Source organism: Aphelocoma coerulescens, chromosome 10 (assembly GCF_041296385.1).
Source record: "Aphelocoma coerulescens isolate FSJ_1873_10779 chromosome 10, UR_Acoe_1.0, whole genome shotgun sequence".
Taxonomy (NCBI): domain Eukaryota; kingdom Metazoa; phylum Chordata; class Aves; order Passeriformes; family Corvidae; genus Aphelocoma; species Aphelocoma coerulescens.
In genome coordinates this window covers 20,394,311-20,403,873 of record NC_091024.1, presented here as the reverse complement: position 1 = coordinate 20,403,873, position 9,563 = coordinate 20,394,311, and the positions used below count along the sequence as shown (strand labels likewise).

The following is a 9,563-nucleotide window of genomic DNA, read 5'->3' as shown; positions in this document are numbered from 1 at the left end:
GGGGTCTGTGGACTGTGTACTGGGGATATTGGGAACCCTGTGCTGGGCTGTGGGGACACCGTGACAGCCATGGAGGGGACCCAAAACGGTCACCCTGTGCTGGGGACACGGGACCCGTGATGGACCATGGGGACATTGTGGGGGACACCCGACACGGCCACGCCATGGGGCGCCCTGTGCTGGGGACCGCAGTGACCCCGAGCTGCGAGGCGGGACCTACACCGGGGACACCGGGGACTCTGGGGTCCCCGGGCTCCCCGCCACTGCTGCGCGCCCGCCGAGCCGCTGCCCCGCCCCCGCCGCTTCCGGGGGGTCCCCGGCGGTGACGTCACGGCGGCGCCGCTGGGTGACGCGGTGCGGCGGCTCTGACGTCAGGCGCGGCCCCCCGGCAGCATGGCGGCCGTGCCCGCGCCGCCCGGCCCGCGCTGACATGGTGAGGGGCCGGGACGCGGGAGGGGACGCGGCCACGGCCGCGGGGGGGGGAGCGCGCCCGGCCGAGGGGGCGGGACGGGCCTGCGGGGCCGCGGGGCGGGGGAGGGACAGCGGCCCTCGGGGTGCCCCCCGTGTCCCGGCGTCCCCCGGCTCGGGGCGGGGATGGGGCTGGAGGAGGAGGGACCCCCCCCCCCCCCCGTGGCGATCGGCCGGGCCCCCCGCCGGCAGCTCCGTGCGCAGTCCCCGGCCTGGGCCTCCATCCTGGTCCTCCATCCTGCTGTTCGCATCCTGCTTCCCAGTCCTGCCGTCCCATCCTGTTCCCTCACGGTGGTCCTCCATCCCGCTGTTCCCATCTTGCTCCCCCATCCTGTTGTTCTCATCCTGGTCCCCCATGGCACTGTCCCCATCCTGCTGGTCCCTCCTGCTGTCTTCCATCTTGCTCCCCCTTCACGCTCCCCCATCTCGCTCCCCTATCCTACTGTCCCATCCTGTTCCCCAATTCTGCACTCCCGTCCCGCTATCTCCATCCCACTGTCCCCACTCTGCTCCCTTCTAATCTGCTCCCCCCATGCTCCCTCTCCCAACCTGCTCCTCCATCCCACTGTCCCCCAAATTATTCCTCCCATCCTGCTCCCCCGATCCCGCTGCCCACATCCCCGTCCTGCTGCCCCCAAACACTCCCCCCAACTCACCTCATTCCCTCTGTCCTACTGCTCCCCCCAAACTGCTTCCCCAAATCATTCCCTCAATCCACTGCCCCCAACCCTCTCCCCAGAACCACCTCCCCCAGTTTGCTCCCCCCTAATTCCCTCCCTGTTAATGTGCTCCCCCAATCCACTTCCCAACCCTCTCCCCCATCCCTGCTGCCTCCCAACCCTCTGCCCTCAGGACCTCAAGGGCCAGTACTGGACGGACGATGACTCCGACGGGGATAATGAGTCTGAGGAGTTCCTCTATGGCGTCCAGGTGGGTGCTGGGTCCCACAGGTGCCACGGGGAGCTCGGGAACCCCAAACTTGAGCCTGATCCCAGGCCTGGGGCTGCTGGGGGCTGCGGGAGGCTCCGGGTGTGACGGAGCCGTGGGCGCTGTGCCGCAGGGGACCTGCGCCGCCGACCTGTACCGGCACCCACAGCTGGACGCCGACATCGAGGCGGTGAAGGAGATCTACAGCGAGAATGCCGTGGCCGTCAGGTGGGTCCGTCTGCTGCCCCCTGCCCCGGGCAGTGCCAGCCCCAGGCACACAGCTGGGCCACGCCAGGAGCCCAGCTCTGCTATCCCCAGGCATCCAGCTGTGCTGTCCCTGGGTACCCAGCTGTGCCATGCCCAGGCACCCAGCCTGCCATCTCTGGGACACCTGGCCATGGCTGACACCAGGCACCTGGCTGAGCCATCCCTCAGACATACCCTCTCCAGGACACTGGCCACAGTGTCCCCTGGGCATTTGGCTGTGCTGTCCTTGGGCAGCCAGATGTGGCATTCCTGGAGCATCCAGCTGTGACAGCCCCAGGCACGCATCTGTGCCATCTTCAGACACCCAGCTGTGCCATTCCCAGCACACCTGGCCATGCCATTCCCAGGCACCTGACCACGCCATCGTGGAGCACCCAGTAGTGGCACCCCTGCATAACCAGCTGTGCCATCCTCGGGGCACCTGACTATGGCATTGCCAAGGCACCAGCCTCATCTCCAGGCACCCAGCTGTGCCATTGCCAGGGCACTCAACCGTGGCACCCCCAGGACACCTGGCCATGCCATCCCCTGAGTGCCTGGCTGTGCCGTTCCCAGGTTCACATCCACATTCTGGGCACTCCCCCATGCTCATGCTTGATACGTGGGGAGCCACACGTGCCAGTGTCACTGTCCCATGAGCCTGCCCACCCTGGCACGGTGGGCACCGGGCCACTCTCCCAGCACCGGGCCACTCTTCCAGCACCGTGCCAGCCCCCCGTGCCACGGCACCACGTGTCTTCACAGGGAGTACGGGACCATCGATGACGTGGACATCGACCTCCACGTGAACATCAGCTTCCTCGATGTGAGTGCCCGGGGTGCCCCCGGCAGCGCTGGCATGGGGAGGGTGGGCACATGCGCCAGGGGGGTCCCCAGTTTCCCCTGCCCGGGTGGAGGTGCCGTGGCTGTGCCGAAACGCGGCTCTCCCTCGGCAGGAGGAGGTGGCGACGGCGTGGAAGGTGCTGCGGACGGAGCCCATCGTCCTCCGCCTGCGCTTCTCCCTCTCCCAGTACCTCGATGGCCCCGGTGAGTGGGGCCGGGCGGGATGTGGTGTCCCTGTGCCCTCGGGACAGGCGCAGGGGTGGCACCGACGGCTCGTCCTCCTGTGTCCCCGCAGAACCGTCCATCGAGGTTTTCCAGCCGTCCAACAAGGAGGGCTTCGGGCTGGGTCTGCAGCTGAAGAAGTAAGAGTTGAAACGTGGTGGGGCACCCGAGGGTGGTGGGTGGGGTGGCACACAGAGTCACTGTTCTGCCCCGAAACCGGCCACGTGCCACATGTCGCTGAGCCACCACCTTTTATCCACCACACAACCCCATGATGGGCTCACCACCATCTGTGTGTGGGGAGGAGGAGGGGCTGGGGTTGTCACAGACCACCAAGCACCCACGGGTGCTGTCCCCCTGTCTGTCAGGATCCTGGGCATGTTCACATCCCAGCAATGGAAACACCTCAGCAACGATTTCCTCAAGACCCAGCAGGAGAAGCGGCACAGTTGGTTCAAGACGAGCGGCACCATCAAGAAGTTCCGTGCCGGCCTCAGCATCTTCTCGCCCATCCCCAAGTAAGGTCCCGATGCTGTCCCCCAGGGGACCAGCCCTCCGTCCCCTCATCCTGGGTGAGGCCTGGCACTGTGCCTCAGTTTCCCCACTTGGATGCTGCTGCTCCCTGCCAGATCCCAAGGAGGTGGCAGTTGCTCCCAAAAAGTAACCGACGGGTGAATCTGGCACTGGGTGATGGAGGAGCAGGGAACGGTGACAAACAGGTGCTCAGGGGGATTCTGTGCCCACAGGTCTCCCAGCTTCCCTGTTATCCAGGATTCAGTGCTGAAGGGCAAACTGGGCATCCCCGAGCCTCGTGTGAACCGCCTGATGAACCGCTCCGTGTCCTGCATGGTGAAGAATCCCAAGGTGGAAGTTTTTGGCTACCCGCCCGCCAGCACCCAGGCAGGTGTTGCCCCCTTCAACATCCTGGTGGGTGCCACCCCGCCTTGGGGTTTGCTTTCCTCTTCTTCCCCTTCCCAGGGGCTCCTCTGGGGTCAGATCATTTGCTGGGGGGTGCTGGGACTCCCATGGGATGGGGGGAGCCCCTGTGGGGTTTCTTGTGCCCACTCTTGGGTGCTCTCGGGGAGCTGGGGCCTGGCTGTGGGGTCCAGTGGGATTTTACCCCACTCTTGGTGCCACATCCCTGCTGTGCCAAGGGATGCTGGCGTGTTGGGGGTCCTGCTGTGCCAGGGGATGTTGGCATGATGGGGGTCCTGCTGTGCCAGGGAGCATTGGGATATCCATGGTTCCGCTGTGCCAGGGGAAGGTTGGATGTTGTGAGTCCCACTCTGCTGGGAGGGGTTTGGCATGTTGGGGCTCCCCTATACCAGGGGGTGTTGGGATGTTGGGGGTCTCACTGTGCCAGGGGGTGTTGGCATGTCAAGGGTCCCACTGTGCTTGGGGTGTTGGGGGTCCTGCTGTGTTGGAAGGGGTTTGGCATGCTGGGGGTCCTGCTGTGCCAGGGTTTTGGCATGTTGGGGGTCCCGCTGTGCCAGGGTTTTGGCATGTTGGGGGTCCCGCTGTGCCAGGAGGGGTTGGAATGTCGGGGGTCCCGCTGTGCTGGGGGCTGCCCATGCCATGCAGAGCTGGGGCTGCGTGTGGGAAAGGGGATAACGCAGCTGGCTCTGCTCCGGCTCTGTCACAGGTCGGCGGCCACTGCAAGAACATCCCCACGCTGGAGTACGGCTTCCTTGTCCAGGTGAGAGTCCCACATCCCACCCAGCCTCAGCCTGCTGTGGAGCATCCTCCCCACTGCTCCACATCCCACATACCCGCATCCTGCTGCCCAGAGTATCCTCCCCACTGTCCCACTTCCCACTTATCCACATCCTACTATGCAGAGCATTCTCCCCGCTCCCCCATGTCCTGCTCGTCCTTATCCTGATGCCCAGAGTATCCTTCTCTCTGTTCCGCACCCCGCTGATCCCCATCCTGCCGCCTGGAGCATCCCCCCAAGCTCCGTGTCCGCGGCAGGACTGACTCCCTCTGTCCTGCCCCTCAGATCATGAAGTACGCGGAGCAGCGGATCCCGACGCTCAATGAGTACTGCGTGGTGTGTGACGAGCAGCACGTCTTCCAGAACGGCTCCATGCTCAAGGTGGGGTGGCAGGGCCAGGTCGGGTGAGGGCTGTGCCCCCTTGTCACCATCCCTGACCCTCACCACGCTCCTGTCCCCTCCACAGCCGGCTGTGTGCACCCGGGAGCTCTGCGTCTTCTCCTTCTACACCCTGGGCGTCATGTCCGGCGCGGCCGAGGAGGTGGCCACGGGTGCCGAGGTAGGGATGGGCATGGTGGTGACCCCACCAGCCCCATGGGGCGTTGCCCCTTCAGTCCCTGCTCTGCCCCAAGGTGGTGGACCTGCTGGTGGCCATGTGCCGTGCTGCCCTCGAGTCCCCTCGCAAGAGCATCATCTTCGAGCCTTACCCCTCCGTGGTGGACCCCAATGACCCCAAAACTCTGGCCTTTAACCCCAAGGTAAGTGTGTCACACCAGGGGGTGACTGGGAGCCCCAAAGACTTCTCTGATGGCCACCCCTCTCTTGCCCCATGTGCAGAAGAAGAACTACGAGCGGCTGCAGAAGGCCCTGGACAGTGTGATGTCCATCCGGGAGATGACCCAGGTACGTGGTGTGGCCCCACACCCCCCTGGCCGCGTGTGACCTCCCTTCCCCGTGTGGGATCCAAGCCGGGAGTGGCATTTTGGTGCTGATCTCCATCTGCCCGTGGCTGGGTGGATGCTGGGGGACCCACCTGCACCCCCTCTTGCCTCTGCCAGGGGTCCTACCTGGAGATCAAGAAGCAGATGGACAAGCTGGACCCCTTGGCACATCCCCTCCTGCAGTGGTAAGGCCGAGGGTGCTGTGGCCCTCTCCCACTGCCCCTTGTCCCTCCCACTGCCCCACATTCCCTGGGACACGGGATGGGGTGGGGGGCAGCCAGGCATCTGTGGAACAGCCCTCTCATCTCCTTTGTCCTGGGGGGTCACGAGCATCCAACAGTCTCGAGGCAGATTGGGACCACCCTTTCTGACCCTCCTCCTTTTCCTCCTCCTTTTCCCAAGGATAATCTCCAGCAACAGATCCCACATTGTCAAGCTGCCTCTCAGCAGGGTAAGGGACCAGGCCAGGCTCCAGGTGGGGTGCAGGATGGAGGGTGTGGAATGTGGGATGTGGGATATAGGAGGTGGGATGGAGGGTGCAGGAGATGGGATGTAGGCTATGGGCTGTGGGATGCAGGATGATGCATGTAAGGATATGGGATGGGCGATGGAAGGGTCTGGGATATAGGGTGGATCCTTCTGGGTGGGGTTTGAGCCTGGGAGATGAGGGAGGCAGGACATGGGATATAGGAAGGGGGATGTTTGTCATGGGCTGTGGGGCGGGGACAAGACAGGGTTGCCAAGGACCCTTCTGGCAAACTTGGAGTGGCCAAAGCCGGGCTGGGCTGGACCCGGGGCCGGGCGGCCGTGCATGATCTCTGTCTGTCTGTCTGTCTATCTTCTCTCCTGCTGGCACTGCCGTTGCTCTTGCTGTTCTCCTGGTAGCAGCTGAAGTTCATGCACACCTCCCACCAGTTCCTCCTGCTCAGCAGCCCCCCAGCCAAGGAAGCCCGGTTCCGCACAGCCAAGAAACTCTACGGCAGCACCTTCGCTTTCCAGTGAGTTGCCAAGGGGGGGACGGTGGGAGCCCCCCGGGTGGGCGCCGTGGGCGTGATGGACGGGGGCTGACGTGGGGCTGGCTCTTTCCAGTGGCTCTCACATTGAGAACTGGCATTCCATCCTCCGCAATGGGCTGGTCAACGCCTCCTACACCAAACTGCAGGTACCGCTCCGCTGCCAGCGCCCAGCACACCCCGGGCAGCAGGCGGGCAGGGAGGGGGCAGGAAGGCAGGGAGGGGGCAGACATTGGGAAGTGCCAGGTGTCCTCCACTACCACCGTGCCCGAGCTGTCGGGGTGATCCCACCACGCTCACCCTGGTATTTTCCCGCAAGCTGCATGGAGCAGCCTATGGCAAGGGCATCTATCTGAGCCCCATCTCCAGTATTTCCTTTGGATACTCAGGTAAGAGGCTGCCTGCACTGCCCGGTCCTGCCTGTGCTCCCGTTCCCATTCCCTGCATGGGCCCAGGGAGGTTCAGCATCGTGCTGGCTGGAGAAGCCGCGCATGAGTGGCAGCATCCCATATCCATCCCATCCACAGCAGCCTCTTCCCAGCCAGGTTGGGGCTTTCCCACACGCCAAAGAATCAAACTCCTAACATTTCCTAGGCTTCAAAAGCTGCTGTGCACACTTTTGGGGGGTTCCCAGGGCTCAGCTGCAGGGTGGGAGCGCTGAGGGTGGCCGTCCCTGTCTGTGGCATGTGTCCCCACATCACCCCAGGGCGTTCCCTGAGGGAGTGACAGCCACTGCCTTGCTTCTTACGCAGGAATGGGGAAAGGGCAGCACCGGATGCCATCGAAGGATGAGCTGGTGCAGCGGTACAACCGGATGAACACCATCCCCCAGGTGATGGGCCAGGGGACAATGGGGCAGGATGGGAACGGGGACATGGCACCCATGGGTGCCAGGACAGGGTGGTAACACTGGCTGCTGTTCCCACAGACCCGCTCCATCCAATCCCGCTTCCTCCAGAGCCGCAACCTGAACTGCATCGCGCTTTGCGAAGGTATGGGGACATAGTGGGGAGGGACAGGCAGCACCCATGGGATCACTGGGTGGGTGGAGGGATGGAGGGTCCCCGCAATGGGCTGTCCCCAGGTGGTCCCTCCGTTCCCCATTCCGTGTCCAACAGCCCATTTCCCTGCAGTGATCACCTCCAAGGACCTGCAGAAACATGGCAACATCTGGGTCTGCCCTGTCTCGGACCACGTCTGCACACGCTTCTTCTTTGTGTGAGTCCGGCTGCGCCCACCCTGCAGCACCTGCGGGGCCCCCACGGGACCCCCCTCACCCCCTTCTCCCCTTCCAGGTACGAAGACGGCCAAGTGGGAGACGCCAATATCAATACTCAGGACCCCAAAATCCAGAAGGAGATCATGCGTGTGATCGGGACTCAGGTGTACACAAACTGAGCGGCGGCGGTGGCAGTGGGACCCCGGGACCCCCCGGGCACCGAGCGAGGCCCCGGGCAAGGCTGGGCAGGGGCCGAGCGGGTTTTGAGCCCCCCGGGCAGGGCAGAGCCGGGGCGACGCCGGCGGCTCCACCTGTACATAGGCGTCGGGCACCCTGTGAGCACCAGGCGGGTTCAGCGGTCCCTTATCCCCTCCCTGTCCCCTTCCCACTGTCCCCGACCCTGTGGCAGCGTGGAGAAGGAGCCGCGGATCCGGCGTGGCCGGGGGCCGCCCCTCCTGGCATTGGCAACGACGGCGTTTTTATCGATGATGAGAAACCGAAGCAAAAAAAAGAACCAACCAGAGCAAACCCAAAAACAGGAAAAAAAAAAAAAGAGAAAAGGAATCAGTGTTCGTGGATTTAACTGGGATTAAAGTGTGGGGTATGGGAAGGGGATGCTGGGGAAGGGATGGGGGCACAGGGAATGGGATTGTGAGGAAAGGATGGGGCAGAGGATGGTGGGATGGGATCACAGGAAAGGGATGGGATGGCGTCACAGGGAAGGAATGGGATTCAGGGGAAGGGGTGGGAGTGTGGGGGATGAATAGGGGTGCGGGGAAGGCACTGGAACCTGGGGAAGGGATGGGGGCACAGGGAAGGGATCATGAGAAAGGGATAGGATTGTGGAGAAGGGACAGGAAACAGAAGGGATGGTATCTTGGGGAAGGGATGGGATTGAGAGGAAGCGGGGTCATGCAGAAAGGATGGGTTCATGGGGAGGGATAGGATTGAGGGGAAGGGATGGGATGGTGGGGAGGTGTCATAGGGAATTGATGCAGCTTTGGGAGGGAACCACTCCCCCATCACACCATGGCAAAGGGATGGTGCTGTGGAAGCAGAATGCAACAGAGAAGGGATCGTGCCTCAGGGATGGGGATATGACCCCACAGAGAGGGCCCTGGTGCTGCAGCAGAGACTCAAAACGAGAAGGAACCTCCCAGGGACAGCATTTTATGTCAGCCCAAGCCAATCTCCACAGACATGGAGGCAGTGCCAGCACAGCTGCATCCTGCTACACCCAAACCTGGATGGAAACCCAGCAGAGACAGCCCAGAGGCTGCCAGGGCTCAGGGCGGGCAGAGGGGGCTGGGCACTGCGGGTGCCCACAGGCCAGGGGCTCTCGGGGTCGGTCACGGCAGCGCGAGGCCATGATGTCAGCCAGGATTTATGATGGAACTGAAGAATCAATCTAAGAATTATCCTGGTTTTGGTACAGTCACCACCTGAGTCCTGACAGGCTCATTATACCAATGGGTGCACTCAGGGTCGCTTCTGTCATTTTCCTGCCCTCTGTCCCCCCTGGATGGATCCCAACATCTGTCCCTCCCCACTCATCCCACGCTGGCTGCTCCATGTTCCCAAGGGCCACCCAAACCTGGGCCGGTGGCCATTCCCTCACCCCTGGCCCTGCCACCCACCCCTTGGGGGGGTTTTGCTTAAATTGGTGGGGTTTGGGGTTTTTCCCGGGATCACAGCAGTCGCTCAGCTGTACCCACAGGCGGGAAGGGACATCCCGTGGGACACGGCCACATCCCCCTGAACCTCCTCTGTCACTGGGAAAGTCAGTGAAACCACAGGCCTGTGTCCTGATTCCCTCTGCAGCCAGGGTGAGTTCCTCCAAAAAACAGCAATTCCTGGGAAAAAGCAAATAAAAAGAGAGGCCTATGGTCCTCTCCCAGCTTCACCAATTCCTGGCTGATGCTCTGGCCCAGCTGGAGCCGAGGTGGCCCTAAAGGGGGCCCTGGTGTCGT

The 9,563-nt window shown here is 63.2% G+C and overlaps 1 protein-coding gene across 6 annotated transcripts; it reads left to right on the top strand.

Annotated features, from left to right (window-relative positions):
* The first annotated feature begins 364 nt into the window (after positions 1–364).
* PARP6 (poly(ADP-ribose) polymerase family member 6) lies at positions 365–8,137 on the top strand. Of its 6 annotated transcripts, none has more exons than XM_069025375.1 (22): positions 365–433; positions 1,321–1,398; positions 1,529–1,623; positions 2,407–2,467; positions 2,598–2,688; positions 2,780–2,846; positions 3,075–3,224; positions 3,453–3,606; positions 4,349–4,402; positions 4,706–4,801; positions 4,887–4,979; positions 5,053–5,178; positions 5,258–5,323; positions 5,479–5,546; positions 5,764–5,812; positions 6,250–6,359; positions 6,451–6,523; positions 6,694–6,763; positions 7,127–7,206; positions 7,303–7,366; positions 7,508–7,592; positions 7,670–8,137. In XM_069025375.1, the coding sequence occupies exons 1-22, from the start codon at positions 431–433 to the stop codon at positions 7,770–7,772; spliced, it is 1,836 nt and encodes a 611-aa protein (XP_068881476.1). In that variant the 5' UTR covers positions 365–430; the 3' UTR covers positions 7,773–8,137. The 6 variants fall into 6 exon arrangements, with proteins under 6 accessions (XP_068881476.1, XP_068881475.1, XP_068881474.1 ...); XM_069025374.1 differs by having other exon boundaries at positions 6,247–6,359; XM_069025373.1 differs by having other exon boundaries at positions 3,453–3,633.
* Positions 8,138–9,563: the final 1,426 nt, after the last annotated feature.

Bases quoted from the DNA above. Each gene is read 5' to 3' on its own strand.
- PARP6 (XM_069025371.1), top strand. From the start codon at position 1,252: ATGTGCTCCCCCAATCCACTTCCCAACCCTCTCCCCCATCCCTGCTGC. The intron at 4,403-4,705 runs GTGAGAGTCCCA...CCTGCCCCTCAG, and splicing joins AGTACGGCTTCCTTGTCCAG to ATCATGAAGTACGCGGAGCA. The intron at 5,813-6,246 runs GTAAGGGACCAG...TTCTCCTGGTAG, and splicing joins TCAAGCTGCCTCTCAGCAGG to CAGCTGAAGTTCATGCACAC.